Source organism: Vidua macroura, chromosome 4, assembly GCF_024509145.1.
Source record: "Vidua macroura isolate BioBank_ID:100142 chromosome 4, ASM2450914v1, whole genome shotgun sequence".
In the NCBI taxonomy this organism is placed as follows: domain Eukaryota; kingdom Metazoa; phylum Chordata; class Aves; order Passeriformes; family Viduidae; genus Vidua; species Vidua macroura.
Window position 1 is genome coordinate 42,076,824 of NC_071574.1, and position 16,328 is coordinate 42,093,151.

General features: G+C 38.7%; 1 protein-coding gene across 1 annotated transcript in view; it reads left to right on the plus strand.

Annotated features, from left to right (window-relative positions):
• SNX25 (sorting nexin 25) overlaps nt 1-16,328 on the plus strand; it is an 80,972-nt gene that overhangs the window by 39,842 nt on the left and 24,802 nt on the right. The window contains exons 7-8 of the mRNA XM_053974998.1: nt 8,752-8,942; nt 15,960-16,091. Coding sequence (XP_053830973.1) covers nt 8,752-8,942; nt 15,960-16,091 — 323 coding nt within the window. The remainder of the gene's footprint in view (nt 1-8,751; nt 8,943-15,959; nt 16,092-16,328) is intronic.

The following is a 16,328-nucleotide window of genomic DNA, read 5'->3' on the forward strand; positions in this document are numbered from 1 at the left end:
TATTGTAGAGCTGGTGGTATGTGGTAAAGTTGATTCTGCATTTTTTTAGGCTCTTGATTTCTACCTGTACTAAAAAAAAACCTAACAGAAATGTCACTAACTGGTGCATTGAAATTTTGTATTATAATATGGACTTTTATTTTTGGTTTATTCCTATGGTAACCTTATATATAATTTAAGGGTTGATTACTACTGCTGACTCTGTTAGCTATTGGGACTATTTGGGCTAACCCTTTTGTTTATTAAATAGCCAATGGTTGTGCACATTGTCTGAAGAAGCTGATGTTTTTTTGCTTGAAACATGTGAAACTGTATGCCCAACAGAGGCATGGAAATACAATCTTTTTATAATTCACACAAATTTAGGGCAGATTTTAAATTTCAATTATTCCACTCCAGTTTTCATCTACCAAAATTTTTCAGGCTCTATGTATGTACAATAAACTCTAAAGAGAACTATCAAAACTGTAGAGGGGTAAAATCTGGTTCTGAAGACTGTTTTGTGACTTATTTTTCCTAAAGGTAGTGGAGGCATTTTACCTAATGTGGTAATGAATCTAATATGTTCCTAAATTTTAAAAATAACAGGTTAGAGGAAAAACTGTGGTACCTTTCTTAAACAAAACCCAACAAAAAAACCCCAGCACAGCTCACTGCTAATATAAAGATTGTTGAAATCTTATAGAACATGATGCCATGTTACTTGGCATCATGTTTTGATGTTTCCTTTCTGGATGCTACAGGGTAATGCTACCCCCAGAGTTAATGGTGAATAACTACATGTAAGCTTTATGCAAAATGAAAGTGTCTGCACAATCTCATTCTGTCTTTCTCTTTTTAATCTTTTCCCCCAGCGGGTGGTACATACCTGCAGTGATGTGAGAGCGTGGCAGCTGGATGTACGTGACAGTGCCTTCTTTGCTGCTAAATGAGCTCTTGCCTTTTGTGTCAAGGGCATCTCTTAGCTTTGACCCCAACCTGGCAAGAGATAGTCTTACTGATAGCTATTTCTTTTCCTGTAGCAAAGCTGGGTCTTGAAAATGTAACTGCTTCTTTAGTGCCTGGGTGTTCAGCTAGAGCAGCTGAACTCTGGCTGGCCAGCATTCTGTTGAGCCTGATGTCTGCTCTAAAAGTGTAACAGTACAGCAAGTGTAGATAGTACATATGTGGATATAGAATCATAGAGTGTTTGGATTGGAAGGGACCTTTAAAAATGCTCCAAGCCCTGTGCAATGAACAGGTATGTCTTCAACTAGAATGCTTAGAGTCCCATCCACCTGACCTTGAATGTTTCCAGGGATGGGGCATGTACCACCTCTCTGGGCAGCCTGTTCCAGTGTTTTGTCACCTTCACTGTAAAAGACACTCCTTTTATATAATCCAAATTGCCCCTCATTGCCCCTTTTTCCTATTGCAACACGCCTGCTAGAAGTCTGTCCCCATCTTTCTTACAGGCCTCCTTTAAGTACTGAAGGGCTGCAGCTGGGTGTCCCCAAAGCCTTCTCATCTCCAGGATGAACAATCCCAGCTCTCTCAACCTTTCTTCTTGGGAGAGGTGTTCCATCCCTCTGATCGTCTTCATGGCCCTCCTCTGGATCTGCTCCAGCAGGTCCATGTCTTTCCTGTGCTGAGGTCCCCAGAACTGGATGTAGTACTCAGCTGGGTTTCCACACGAGAGCAGTCTCAGCCTCCATCATCTGGAAATATGGGAGCTTCCTGAGGCAGTGTTTTCAATAGAAGAAGGTACAAACAAAAACCTGAGGAGCAGTTAGTATAGCAGAGGTGGCCAAAACTCTGTCTATTATTAAACAATGAATAGCTGAGGTCCAGATTTCACACTGATGACTTCTTACCGGGGCTACAGTTACCTGACCTTTTTACTATTTTATTTGGTGATACCAAAGTATGCATTTAATGTTGGTGCCTAGTAAGGTGGGAAAGGAAGGCTTGTTGCTCAGTAAGGACAGCATTCTTTACACTTTTTAACTAGTGCTGGTGCCACCTATTGGCAAAATATTTAGCTGTTAGGACAATAAAATCAGAAAGTATTTTAAAGTACTTCTAAACATCATTGTATTAAATCCTCTGTAGTTAAAAAATGGCACATTATGGGATTCCTTTCTTTTCAGATTTCTATCACTTGAATCTTCTGGTATGTGAGCATAAGAGAGCAAACAAAAACGTGCAAAAGCATCTGATTCTTGTTAAGCAGTAAGTTTTGCATTTGATTCCCTGAGAGAGTCAAAGGTCTAAAATGTTGAGACACAAAGTAATGTGAGAGGTTTGCAGTATGGTGCCAGTTGTGGGTGGATGATAAAATTTCTGTGGCCAGGAGAATTGCTTTTGGCCATTGCTAAAGTTGAATAAGAACCATAATACAGCATTATTGTTTCTAGAGGTGTAGATAGTGTATTTTGGAGCAGTGCAGGCCACTGTAAATAGAAGCTGATACCTTGCATTCTGACACTGCACTTCTCTCATTTATACTGGCACAAAAGCACAGAATCTGGTGTGTGCATGTATCTGCCTTACTTCACTTTTCTAACCAGTGTCTTCCTGTGTATCTTCTTCCAAAATGGTCATGATCACTCAAGCAGTGACTGTAGGAGGCAGCTTGGTTTTGGTGGTAGTTTTGTTGTTTTTCTTTGTTTGCTTAATTTGTATTTGGTTTTTCTTACGGTTGGTATTTTCAGATGGTACCGCTCTCTAGAGTCACATGTGCTAAGGTTAAAAGAATCACATCTTTCTACACCTTTAACTATAAACAACTCTCCTCGTCTTTCCTTTTGATATGGATTCATTCTAAATACTGAACCAATTAAAATTTAAGCTAAATTTTAAGTATTTTAGTTGTTTGTTGTTTTATTTTTTTTTTTTACAAAAATCTATCATGTCTGCTAAAGATTTTGAAGGACTCTAAATGATTATCTGAAAATGTTTACTGCATTTTGATCTATTAAAGCAGTTTGTAAAAGAACAAATACCTGGATTGGGCATTATAGCATGAATGACAGATGATATGCAAGTTTCTAGAAGCAAGAAACTTAATTTTTGTAAAGAAAAGGTTTCAAAAACACCAGTTGGGAAATAGCAACAAAAGTAAGTTGCTATAATGACTTGATATTTGCTGTAACATGAATAGGAAGCTGCTTAAATACACTGGTTCTAACTTTAACAGGCACATTTTTGTTTCTTCTCATACTGATATTGTATTACAGGACCCTACCAGAATTTTAGCAAGGTTCTCTTTTACTAGCTGCTGTTTAAAACAAACCCCAAAAATGCATGTACTTCGTCTTAGGGCAACACAGAGCAAGTCTCTCAACAGATTTTTTTTTTTTTTTTTAAGGATTTTTTGTAAAGGGATTTGTTTGATTTGCCTTTTAATTTTCTATGCTCTCCACCTTACACATGACTTCACAACATTACTGGAAACCACCCTTGGATGACTGGATGGGACTGTTTTTCAGACACTACAGTGTAATCGACCCCAGAGCATCCCTGTTGAGAAAACTGCTCCTTTTCAAGCAGGGATTGTGAGACAGATCGAATAAGCAGCCATTTCTGTGTGGAGAGATCTGCTGTGTTGCAGCAGAAGATTTCTCCTGCTGAGCCTTCCCACTGTGTGTCTAGATATTTGCTTTTATAAGCAAAGCTGACAAGTGGCACGGAAACAGAACTGGCTGTGGGCAGGCCTCTCAGGTGCTGTGGTTCTGAAAGAGACTTGAATGTTCAGCTGTAAAAAGGGACTTTAAAAAGAAAAAAAAAAGCTGGGGCTGCAGGCTAGCTTAGTTATGTGGGTTGTGATGTGTGGGTTTTGTCAAGATGATAATTTAAAGTGAAGTAAAATGGATACTTGTGTGTTCCAGCAGATTACAGATGCCATGTAACTCAATTATGTCAAAATTGTATTAAGATTCCTCCCCCTGATCTGCATCCTCCACACAGGAATAAACATTCACACACAATTATTTTTGCACAGTTTTCTGGCAAGGCTTAAAGAGCTGACATTGTGCCTGCACGTCATGCTCAAGCAGTAAGTGTGGAGAGAATCCATGTGGATGAGGGTAAAGGCTACAGAGTTTGTGGTACATTTATTTGGTTTTATTTGTGATTTTCAAATCAGCTTTGTAAAGGAAGTCTTTCTTTCTATTCCTGAGATCCTTTGTGTCTGCTAGTGATGGTAATGCATCTCTCAGCTGGAAAGATGCTGTTCAGTGGAAGAGGCTGACTGGTCAGATGGATGTGACCAAAGGGGATGCAAGGACCTGCAGACAGAGGCTCTCTGTGGTGGATGTAATTTTACTGTCAGTACATACTGACTCCCAGGCTCAGATTTACCTTTCTGCCACTTGACTTTTTATTTTTCTCAGCTGTGGCTGTGAATGGGAGGCTGTGTTGTACGATGCATTGCTAATGATCAGGGCTGAATTTGTCCATGGTCTCCCTGTAAGTCCCTTTCCCCAGACCTGTCTGTAGAAGTGGTTGGGATTTAACACTTCTTTTTCTCAGTCTCTTGTGAGACCAGAGAAGAGCTGCCCAAGATCCTTTCCTTGGATGTTGGGCAATAGAAGAACAGTGTGTGCTATTCTTAAAGGTCCTTCTGCTCTCACAGAGTTGAATAAATACTTTTCCAGGCCTACATAGGTTTTTTAAACTTGTAATTCAAGGTTTCTAAGATTTGGAGGAGGTCTATAAAGACTTTCAAGTTGTGTATAAGATTCCAGTTACTGCTTGCACAAAAATGTTAAACTGATGTTCACTACTTAAATATTAAGCATGGCATTTAGGAGGTCCTGTATGTGCTTAACCTGTCTCTTGGAAAAAATCTTGCAAAAAAGCTTGTGATGGGGGAGCATCTGTGTTGCTCCTTCACTGACGGGGAGGGTTGGTCAGTGCTGTTGTATGTGCTGCCAGGTGTCATGGATCTGTAGTTACTGAAGCTATAAAGGAACAAGAACTTGTATTTTTTTGTTTTATTCATGCTTTTGCCATATATAACTTTGTAGGTAAAGTGAGAAATCTCTGCCTTCTGCTGGTATGGCTAAGAGAGGGGACAGATCATGCATGTCTAAAATACAATTAAGTTTCTGCTTTAAGCAAATGTACATTGCTTTTGTGTACCCTCCAGTGTGCTTAAGGGTAATAAAATTTGTGTGACATTTTTTGGCATGACAATTTGGAAGGCCCCATTTTCTGACTTAAAAATGGATGATGTGAATATGTACTTCAGTTTGATGTGTTTAATAGATATAAACCTGCTCAAGTAGCAAAGCCACCATAGGAAAAAATAAAGAAGAGGAAAGAAAACTAGTGTGAGAAATCACTTTTCAGAAATCATTTTGGTGGGCTCTAGGATATGCTTCTGGGGATATACTTCTAGCTTAGCTCAAGTCAAGATATTTATGAATTATTTAGAAGACAGTGTGGAAGCTTTGTCAGAAATTACTGCAGATGTGCAAAAATGCATAGAATAAAACAATTTGTGCAGGTAACAGCTTTGATTGCGTGGTAAGTTTGAGCTCATTTGGACCATTTCTATTTTAATGTTTGGTGCAAATTGAATTATCTACAACTGTGGATTGATAAGCAGAGTTTGAAATTCTGCTTTTGGTACTAATTGCCTTTGGTTGCCTTTGGGAGAGGTGCACAGGACCCTTTTGGGATTCAAAGTTCCTCCATGGCAGTGCATGTCCTGTCAAAATTTCCCTAGATAAGGAGAATTATTTTGGAGGAAGTTAGTAAAAGACACTGCTCCTTTGGAGACGGAGGCTCTGCTCTGCTGTTCATAAAGTGTATACAGCTTGTGGGGAGGAAATCCCAAAGTAGCATGTTTCTTGTCTTGCTGATAAGGAGTGATTTTTGTTTGTTTTTAATAATATTTTTTAGAGAAATACCCAAACTGCAAAGTTGTTACTAGTTTAAAAAAATATTACTCAAAGGATGCTTTTTTCTCCCCGTTACATTGTGGTGAAGCAGTATCTTAGTAGCAGAAATCTACTTATTTTCCATTTATTGAAACTTGCTGTGGGGTGTGTGAATACATGAAAGCCTTTCCTTTTGTGCCTTTCTGGTTTTATTTGGTTTATGCAGTGATACCTGAATATAATGAACATCATCTTTCTGATACTCAGAAATAGAGTATCACTCCAATGAAAATCACTCTTAATTCTGTCTTGGTATTTTGGTGATTGTGGAATCAGACAAGAATATATTAAAAAGACAAGTCTTTATAACTTAAAATATTGTTTCAAAAGTGCTTAATATGACAAAAGCAGAGCAGTTTAGGTGTGAAAATCTCTAAAATCTCAAAAGCAAAAAGGTTTGGAGAAAACCCGTGATCCACCTAACCTTTTCCAGTTGAGCTGAAAATGCTCCTCCTGATTTTTGCTAGCTTATCTTTTGTAATTTGGAAGAGCGAAGCGATGCTCAGTGTTAGTGTTAATCCACACTTCCATGCTGTCTTTCCTGCACTGTAGCACATCAGGCACATTCTGTGCTGCTCTGCTTTTCATCAGCCTCTTGTTTATTTGTGAAGGACGTCACTGCCAGGCTTTCACGGTGACTAGTCCTGTTTATCCATGGAGCAGAAACAGGCTGGCAGTGTGATCTTTGTAACTGCTCTGAGTGATGCTTGGGTGGAGTGGCTCCTTTTGGATATGAAGAGCTGAGGTAAATGTTTTTGAAGTATCTCTGTTATTTCTGGAAGTGGTGGGCTCATTAATCTCTCCTGGAGGCCTGCTGAAGTCACAGGATAAGATTTCAGGTGAAGTAGACATGCGTACTTTGAAAACCCTTCAAGAATGCCTTGTTCCCATCAAGAAGAGTACTTTTGTTTTAAGAAGGCTAAAGAATCATGTACTGTTAGTGGGTTTTCAAAAGTGTGGAATTTCAAGTATGCATTTTGAGTTCAAAACATTTAAACTATTGAAAAAATTGATAACTTGTAAAAAATCATCTTAGAGTCAAGTGCAGCAGGGAAAAGGTTGGGGTTTAATCTTCACTTTAAATTTCTGTTCCTATGTTTGTAATAGCTGTAAATGTTTTGGTTTGGGGAGAGCATTGTTCTGTCCTTAAGGTCTTTAGGTCTTTTCCTTTCCTTTTCTCTCATTAATACTAGTACTTCTGTTTAGGGAACTGAAACACTAAATTAAATGCTCTGTTGACTTCCCTGTGGAGATAACATACCAGAAAAACAGATGGCTTTTTTTTTTTTTTTTTTTTTTTTTTTTTGGTAATTTTATCATTTGTTTCAGTGAGTATCATCTCTTTAGTTCCCTGTTATATGGCAGCTCAGATGCAAATGATACTTAATCCATTAAAATACTAAGGGCATTTGTATCAGGAAGCATCCCTACCAACATAAATACATAAAGCAAATCAAGTGAGATTAAAAATATGGGCAAAGATAATGGGAGAATATTTGCACTCAGTTATGTGTCGAACTTCAGGGAGCTCCATGTACCTTGAGTTGTCCTTCAGTATGTAAAAGACAAGTTGCATGCAATACTTATGTGTGGCTTTGAGGGGGAAATAGAAGGGTAAAAACAGTTGTAAAATGAGAAGTTGCCATAATGTATTAGAAACTTGCTTAAAATAGGGATTTAAAATAATTTCTGAGAGATTTCCTTTTTGCTGTGTGTGCATTCACAAACCTAACTAGGTAGCTGTTTCTTAACAGCAGCTCCTGTAAAAATCAAATGCTGTTTTTATCTACATGATCTAGCATTTAATAGTTTGAAAACATAGTAGATCTTTACTATTTATCCCTGAGCAATCAGATAATCCAGAGCCAAGTAAAAGCCAAGTACTTTGCTACTGAGTAATAGCTGCAGCCCAAAAAAGCATGAGTGTTATCACTGAGCAAGAGGAAAATAAAACCAGTGTATAAATGTGAATCAGTTGCATTCTGCAGATATTAAACATGATTTCCACGCAACAGGGTTTTATATCTGCTGCTCCTTTTTTTAGACCCTGGTAATTAGCTGAAGAGGATGGAATGTAGAATGCATAACCATTACACTGGCTATTACTAAATCTTATTTAGCTGACTGTCATCTTCACATTACTTTACTTTTTAACAGTACTGTGCAGTGTTGATGTGGCATTATAAGATTTTTTTTCTTAGTCATCTGACCATTTTGAATGAACTTTGGTCAGTTGTCTGGAGGGGATATTGTATGATATGCTGTTCACATCAGGCACAAGTTTGGGTTTGCAAATCAGATGTGTGGGAATGTGTCACACTGGGCTGGGGGGGAAGAGAGCCCAGTCCCTCGTGACTCCAGGCAGTCAGTGTTATGTTCAGTAAGGTATATAAGCTATCAGCTCCATGTGTTATCATTTGCCATGGCTGTAGGTAATTTCCTTAATGCTATCTGATAAATGTACATCCCGTGTCCTCTAACAAACTGTGAAAAGAGAGCTGGAGGGGTTGGTTTTTGCTATGCATTTGAATAAGGATTTTTTTTCCTCAACTTTTTTGTGTAAACCGTTGAGTTACAATTGCAGAATGTTTCAAAATCATCATTCTGTTTCAAATACAAACTTGCCAGTGTCTGTACTGATGAGAATGGATGACAGATGTTTTGATTCATAGATGACAGATGTTTTGATCAGACAGGTCACAGAAGCAGTGGTACAATATTTTCATGTCATAAAATACGATCTCTGATTTGCTTTTCACAGAAGCAATGGTACAATGATGTTTTCCTGTTGTAAAATACTGCCTCTGATTTGCTTTATCCTTAGATTCAAAAGGAAAAGAAACTGCAGCAATGAAAGCTGACCTCCTAAGGGCTCGCAATGTGAAGAGGTATATTAATCAGCTGACAGTGGCAAAGAAGCAATGTGAGAAGAGAATAAGGCTCCTGGGAGGGCCTGCTTATGATCAGCAGGAAGATGGCATTTCTGATGAAGGCGATGGCCCTCCAAGTCAGAAGGTATAAATGGCATTGTCGGAAGGTCTCTCTGAGTGTGTTACCACTGGATCATGTTACCCCACTGTCGTTAATCCCTCCCTTCCCCCAGGAGTCGAGTACAAATTAATTGATGCTTGGTTTATTTACCTTGGGAAAAGATTACTGAAGTACCCAAAAAGACATGTTAATTGCGCAGCTTGGAACATTGTGCAATGTGAAACTTCACAAAGGGTTGAGTGGCTTGTAAGCACGTGTGATTTTTTAGACATACCACCTGTAGAGAGTTAATAAGGACATGGTAGCAGCTTTTGTGAAAGTAGCAAGTTGCTTTCAAATAAAAGACTGCCAACATATGTGCAATATGTCTTTGGCCTTCATTACATTTACTTTAGGAAATATATGTGGGTTTTGAAGGTACTGAATTATTCAAAAGTCAACACTTAGGGAAGGAGGTATTTGACAAAGCGCAGGGCAGTTGTTGCAGAAAAACTCTGGTAAAGATGCTGTGACTGAATGCTAGTTTTCAATACCACTGTAGTCTGGAATTAGAAGCAACTATTGTGTTGGCCAGCATCTACAAAAATAAAATGACTACTTAGCCTTGCAAATCTTTAAAAAATTTAGTGACTTCTTTTGTAATCTGTTCTGTTTCCTTTGGGCAGAGAACAGTAGCTGATGTATTCAAATGTGAAAAGATTTTATGTTTTTCATGTAGGTAGGAGATAGCTTATCTCTTCCTGCAGGGATCTTTAATTTTCATTATGGCCTTATAATAATTGTAACTTAGTAGCATTTTAGAAGAAGTAGAATAATGGAGAAATAGTTCCTATTTTTTGAATTTTGTTTTTTCTTGACTAAGGTCTGAATCACAATGATACACTACTCCCCACTTGTCCTTAAAGCATGATTTCAGATGGTGTGTCATGGACTGTGCCAAGACAGTCCTGATCTCTTTCCTGAAGTTGAGTGCAGCAAGTGATGCCAAGGAGAAAAAGAGAGACGGGAGCATGTGGCAGCACTGCATGAGCCAATGATGCCACTTTGGATGCCTGTTGAGACGTTACCAACATTTTTGGATAGATACATGGGGACATATGATTGTTCAAGAATGGAGTCCAATAGTGAAGATGCACTTGATAGGGGCAGGCACTGGTCAGGAATATAATAAAATACAATTTTGTAATTAAAATCAAAGGAATTCCTGAAGTTGACATTGCATGTTTCATGGACCAATGGGTTTTTTTAGTGGGAGTTGCTGACCTGGGGTTATATCCTGCAAATATATCAGTGAGCAGCTCGATATTGAGTTAATGGTACTATTAATAGCAATAATGACTTCTTGCACAGGCATTTGTTGCGGTGATGGTGTAAACAGTGGGATCTGAGGCAGTTTTGCTTCTGAGCTTTTGATGTTTTGATGAAGCCCTAGAACTCCTCTAAAGTTATGTCAGTATAGAAAATAGGAAAACGGCTTCTCCCTTCTCTTGTCCCTGATTCCCCATTGCCAGGAAATAAGCTGCAGGAGGCTGCTTGAGAGATGGAGGCCATGCTGTCCCATTTTGAGCACAGAAAAATGCTTAACTGAGGAATCAGTCTTTCTTCACTGTTGCCTCTTCTCATCATCTTCTAACATTGTTTTAGCTGCAGTCTGGGTTCTTATTTCAAGGCAGCTGGTGTTATTTTGGATGTTATTTTGGTGTTGTTTGGATGCCCCCATTTGGGCAGTATTGACTGAACACTCAGGCTCTTTTCTAAGCAAAAGGGAAAGGCATTGTTTGGGATTTACTAGATAAGCTATATTAGGTTGCAGCTTGTTACTCTTAGACTCATTATAGTATGGTTGTACCAGCTTTTCTGTTAAGGTAGCATCTAAACTGCAGAACTAGCTTTTGTAGAAGAAACTGTATATTTGCCTTCTTTTCTTCAACTTGCATGAAATAGGTCAGAAATGGGCATTTACTGATGGTGTTTTAAATTAATATTTAAAGTGTAATGTAGGAGCTTGAATACGTTATTAACTTTGGGGAATTTTTGGTACTAGTTGAACAAAGAGTTGACTAGTGAATTAAACTTGTATTTTGATTTCACTTATGCATCCTATAGAAAGCTTTTTCTTGACTGCAGTAGTAGGGGAGTAATGGCATTGCTGGTAAAATGTTATTTATGCATATTCTGGTTATGGGCTTATATATGGAGATGGATTATTTGGAGCTGTCAGTGTTCTGTTTGATTATGTAGTCTTGTGATTTTTGTTCATTTGATTTTGTACATGTTTCACTCACCTAATTTTCCTGAATCTAGGTTCTCTAGGGAAATCCTAAATATGTGAATTATAATCCAATGCTTGTAAGCAAACAAACAGACAAACAAACCACAGCTACTGTCTGAATCTGAATTCTGTCATTACCTCTGATCCTGATTTAAACTCTGCCCACGATGTTAGATTTGTTTTTGGAGAAAACACAGTTTGAGTAAGTGTAATATATAAAGCATCCCTTTATAGTCAGTGCTGTTTTAGTCCTTTTTCCTAGGAACTGTGCCTGCACATTACTGCAATAATTAGTTGGATTCTTTTTGTCTGTGTTTATCCAGTGAATACTTTTTTTCCTCTCTTGTGCTGAGCACAACAGCCACATCCCCTCATCTGTTAGATTTGACATATGGAGTCACAGCATCTTAGTGGAGCTATTTTGTGGATCATGGCTTCTAGGAGGGGCTGTGGGGATCTGACCCTGAATTAGGTGTGAAATAGCAAGGAAACCATCTGAGTGTATTTTGAGGTGGAACAAGCTCATGTTCAAAATCCAGATGATGAGGACTAAGATGAAACTCCTGCAGATGATCTTGCTTCCACTGCATCTGTGGATAGATATTGATTTAACTGGTGACTTACCAGATTTTCACAGTGATTTCTGAGCTTCAGATTGTAAGATCATATTAGGTCAGGATACATCATGGTACAGAATTTAGGGAATATTAAGACTATTCTACATTAGTGTATGTGCAGTAAAATAGTCAGGTACCTTATATGGTTAGTATATACTTTCTGATACTTAAATAATAATTGCATTTCATTTACGTTGATGTGACAGAGATAGTCTTCTGATGACTTGGCTCTTTTTAAAACATAACAAGATAAATACAGGCTTTAATTTTAGTCAGTCTATGGAAAAAAAACATTAGTTAAGGGGGTTTAAAATACAGCTTGGAAAAAGATATTTATCAGTACTGGTTTTTACATTCCACTTATTCCTGCCTTTTACCAATTAAAAAAAAAAAAGGAAAAAATCCAAAGCAGCAACCAGAAGTTTTGCAATCTGACTGTATCCTGTTATCCCAGAAGAAAATTTCCTCTAGTGACCCATATGCTGCTCATCCCAACCATGTGCAGTGCTTTACCAGCTTTATTTGGGCTATTCATAATAGGTCAATGTGGTTATAGTGAATGGGACTCTGGTATGTTGCAAAGAAATACAGTACAGTGCATCTAATCTGTGCCTAGTGCCTGTGCAGTCCTAAATAACCTATTTGTTCTATGTTCCTGTCCAGAGAGAGGTTGTGACTGTCTTCAGGGATTTAACAAGACCAAGTGTCTGCTTTGCAGAGCCGGGGACAAGTCTCTCCTGTGGGCACATGCTAGGGATGCTGGTTAAAGCACCCCACTTAAGAAAAAATAGAAAAACCTGACCCTTTCCTCATCTTAGGCAGAGCCTGTGACCAGCTGTGATATCTAAGTTACATGCCTATTGAAGCAGGGAATTGATGTGGCAACACTAAAGCTTCTGGTTTTTCCAAACCTGGAAGCTGCTCTTGAATTAACAGGATTTGAAGGGTTGCTGTGGAGGCTGATAATTCTAAGATTATATCTGCTAACTGGATATTAGATTTGAGGGTGTACAAATGCCCTAATGCCTGTGTATGTGCCAACATAGCTTAGAGTTTTGTGCTCTAATCCATGGTGATACTGAATCATAAAATGATCTTTTGCTGACTATTACAAATTACTGCAGAACTTCTTCTATAACGCCTGAAAGGAAGGAAGATCCACAGAAGAGCTAGGTGCCAAAAAGAACTGTTGCGGTTTCACCCCAGACAGCAGCCAAGCCCCACACAGCCACTTGCTCGCTCCCCACCAGCAGGATCAGGGAGAGAATCAGAAGGGTAAAACCTAGAAAACGCATGGGCTGAGATAAAGACAGTTTAATAGGGAAAGCAAAAGCCACACACACAAGCAAGGCAAAACAAGGAATGAATTCACTGCTTCCCATGGGCAGGCAGGTGTTCAGCCATCCCCAGGAGAGCAGGGCCCCATCACACCTAACAGTGACTTGGGAAGACAAATGCCATCATGTCCCCCCCACTTTAGATACTGAGCATGATGCCATAGGGTCTGGAACATCCCTTTGGTCAGTTGGGGTCACCTGTCCTGGCTGTGTCTCCTCCCAGTCTCCCACACACCCCCAGTCTGCTCCCCAGTGTGGCAGTACCAAAAGTGAAAAAGGCCTTGTGGCTCTGTGTAAGCTCTGCTTAGCAATAACAAAAGCATCTCTATGTTATCAGCCTTGTGTTTAGCACAAATCTAAAACATAGCCCCTCCCCTGCCAGCTTCTTAAGAATGTTAACTTTACCCCAGCCAAAACCAGCACACATACACTTTATGATTTTTCACCTCAAAACTGAAATCCTCTTATCTGCCATTGTTGGCATTGCAGCAATAACATAATGTTTTTAGTATAGGACTGGTAACATATTTAATAATTCCAGAATACTCCAGTCTTAAAGAAAAATCAAGAAAAAGTTTGAAAGGTCTAATTTCTGCAAGAGAATAAGCTTTTCTGCCCATTAATTTATTTGTTTTAGTTTGCAAGGTTATCTATTGGGAGATTTGTGTAACACTGTTGCTAGGCTTTGCTGCTTTGATTACCACGGGGCACTGGTGCAATGGGTCCTTTGTTAGGTGGGAGAGATGGCTGCACTTGCCTTGCTCCCTGCAGCAGCACTTAGCCCCAGTTCCTTCTGAGAGGGGTTTGTTTGTTAGTTACCCTCCTTGCTGGCAGCCAGAGTGGGTATGGCTTGGATAATAGAAATATAGAGACCAAGGTGACCTCTCACTCAAGAAGTGACAGCACATGCCCCATGTTGTGATTTATTAACTCTGCTATTATTTACACAGCTGACAGTCCCTGAGATGGGGAAAACATCTGTTCAAGGGGCTAGAAGACCCTCTTACACTTGTATTTTAAATCATTGTCTCTGGTAGAATGATTGAATAGAAAATATGATGATGCACAGTAATGAGGCAAAATCACAGACTGGCCTTTAAATTGCCATGTTTGTGTTGTTCTTTTTGACAACCTGATTGCCATTTCTGTATTAAGCTTAGCTTGAACAAGATGCTCTCTGCTTTTTCACTGAGGTTTATAGAGTGAACTTTTAAAGGCAGATATTCATATATCTAAATAGTTTTAAAGCTAAGTCATGTCCAGAAGATATTGGTATGGTAAAGGACAAAGAGAAGAATAGCACATGATTATCACAGGGGAAGTTTAAAGATGTAAATGGGCATTTCATATGAGACAAATATAATTTACTTAAACACTGCCCAAAATTTGGGGGAGCTGTTTCAGGCAAAACATAGATGATTGCAGTTGTTAAAGAACCAAATTTAGCTTGGTTTGTTAAGGCACTGATTTTGTGCCAATAATTGTTTATGTGCCCATGTAGATGGTTTCCTCACGTGTAGCTTGAGACAAGGAAACTGTTTTTCCTAAGTATAACTTGGTTGTAGAGTTTCACAGGTGCTAGATTTAGGAAAACGAGCAGTCTTCCCAGAGAGGGAGGTATTCTGCTGACTAAAATTGTATTATTATTATTATTAGGTATCAGAAAACCCATTTTAGAGAAATTATTAATGCCTCAATCTCAGAGTTCACATCTTGCTCTATACCAGATAAACTTTGCTATAAAATGCAAAGTCATAGGAAGACTCATTAGCCCCAGTGCTTAAGGACCTTCTTTTCTTTCCAAAGAAAAAGGTGTGAGTTGGTTGGTGCCTGTGAGAAACAAAGAAAGAAATTCAGACTACTCTGGGTAGTGTGTTTGGGTTCTAGGTGATAAAAGTAATGGCACTAAATAAGCAACATGAAAACTGGTTCAGCTGCAACACTGAAGAGTTGGAGAGAAAAGGTTGCTTGGTTTTATTGAGGTATTTGGAATATTGGTCCTATTTTTCAGAGAAAGACAAGGTTATTCATTTTGTTCAGTAAGGGAAATTTTGATCATTTTGCCAGAGAAGTGTTTTGTTTTCAAGTGTTTCTCTCACAGAAAAGGCCTGGATTCACAAAAATAGTAGAGAATAATGAAGTGATAATGGCTTTTTAATGCAACTTCTTTAATGGCTGCAGCATCTGCATGGGTACAGGAAGTCTGTTTCATTTTCTTTACTGCCTGATGTACACCCTCCTCACTCAGGAGAAGTCCTGAGCATTGTATCACAGGACATAATTGTTCCTGACTGTGTTTCTGATAGATGTTTTTTAATAACAGTGGAAACTGGCCACCAAATGCCCTGGCAGCCAAGGTATTCCATCTTTCTCTGTGTATCTGGGAATAATTGAGATACATCTGAAAGCTCTGTAGGCTGTGGTATGGAAACTGCTGGTGTTTGAAACAAGTAAAGAGCAGATCATTTAGCTTTCAGCTCAGCTCCTCTGCTTTGCAGGAACATTGGAAGTTACATTTTTGACAATAGCATTTAATGAGTGACTTGAAATGTCATCTTAGGCCTTTGAAATGTGTCCTGATCAGAAAGATGTGGAGGTATTTACTATCTGATATCTGATATCATGATGAATTTATCTCCTAAGTACTTAAAACTCTCATTTTTTTTTAATGAAGCAAAACTATTACTGTAGGAGGTCTGTGTAGTTGAATCTAGGACACGATTGTGGGATGCATGGTGAAAAGATTTTCCCTATAAGGAAAGGAGTTAGAATTAGGCATTTTCCTAGTTTTTATTCTTAGTTTTCCCTTCTTCAGATTCTTCAGTTTGACGAAATTTTGGCCAACCCTTCATACCGAGAGCACTTCCGGATCTACATGGAGAGGATGGACAAGATGGCTTTGATCGGCTTCTGGGAGTCTGTGGAGAATCTGAAGAATGCTAACAAGGTGGAAGAAGTTGCAAGCCTGTATGGCTTTGTACATTGATGACACTGCTTGTTGTGGTCTTGATGTTAGGAAATGCCTTTATCTTTTTGAAATATCAATAGCATAGGATGGGTTCTAAGCAATTTGGGATTTTTTTTAACTGCTTCATGTCAATATTTGAGGATAATATTGCAATTAAAATTTGTGGGCTGTTGTGATGATGATTTATTGTTGGATGGTGTAACAACATCTGTTAAA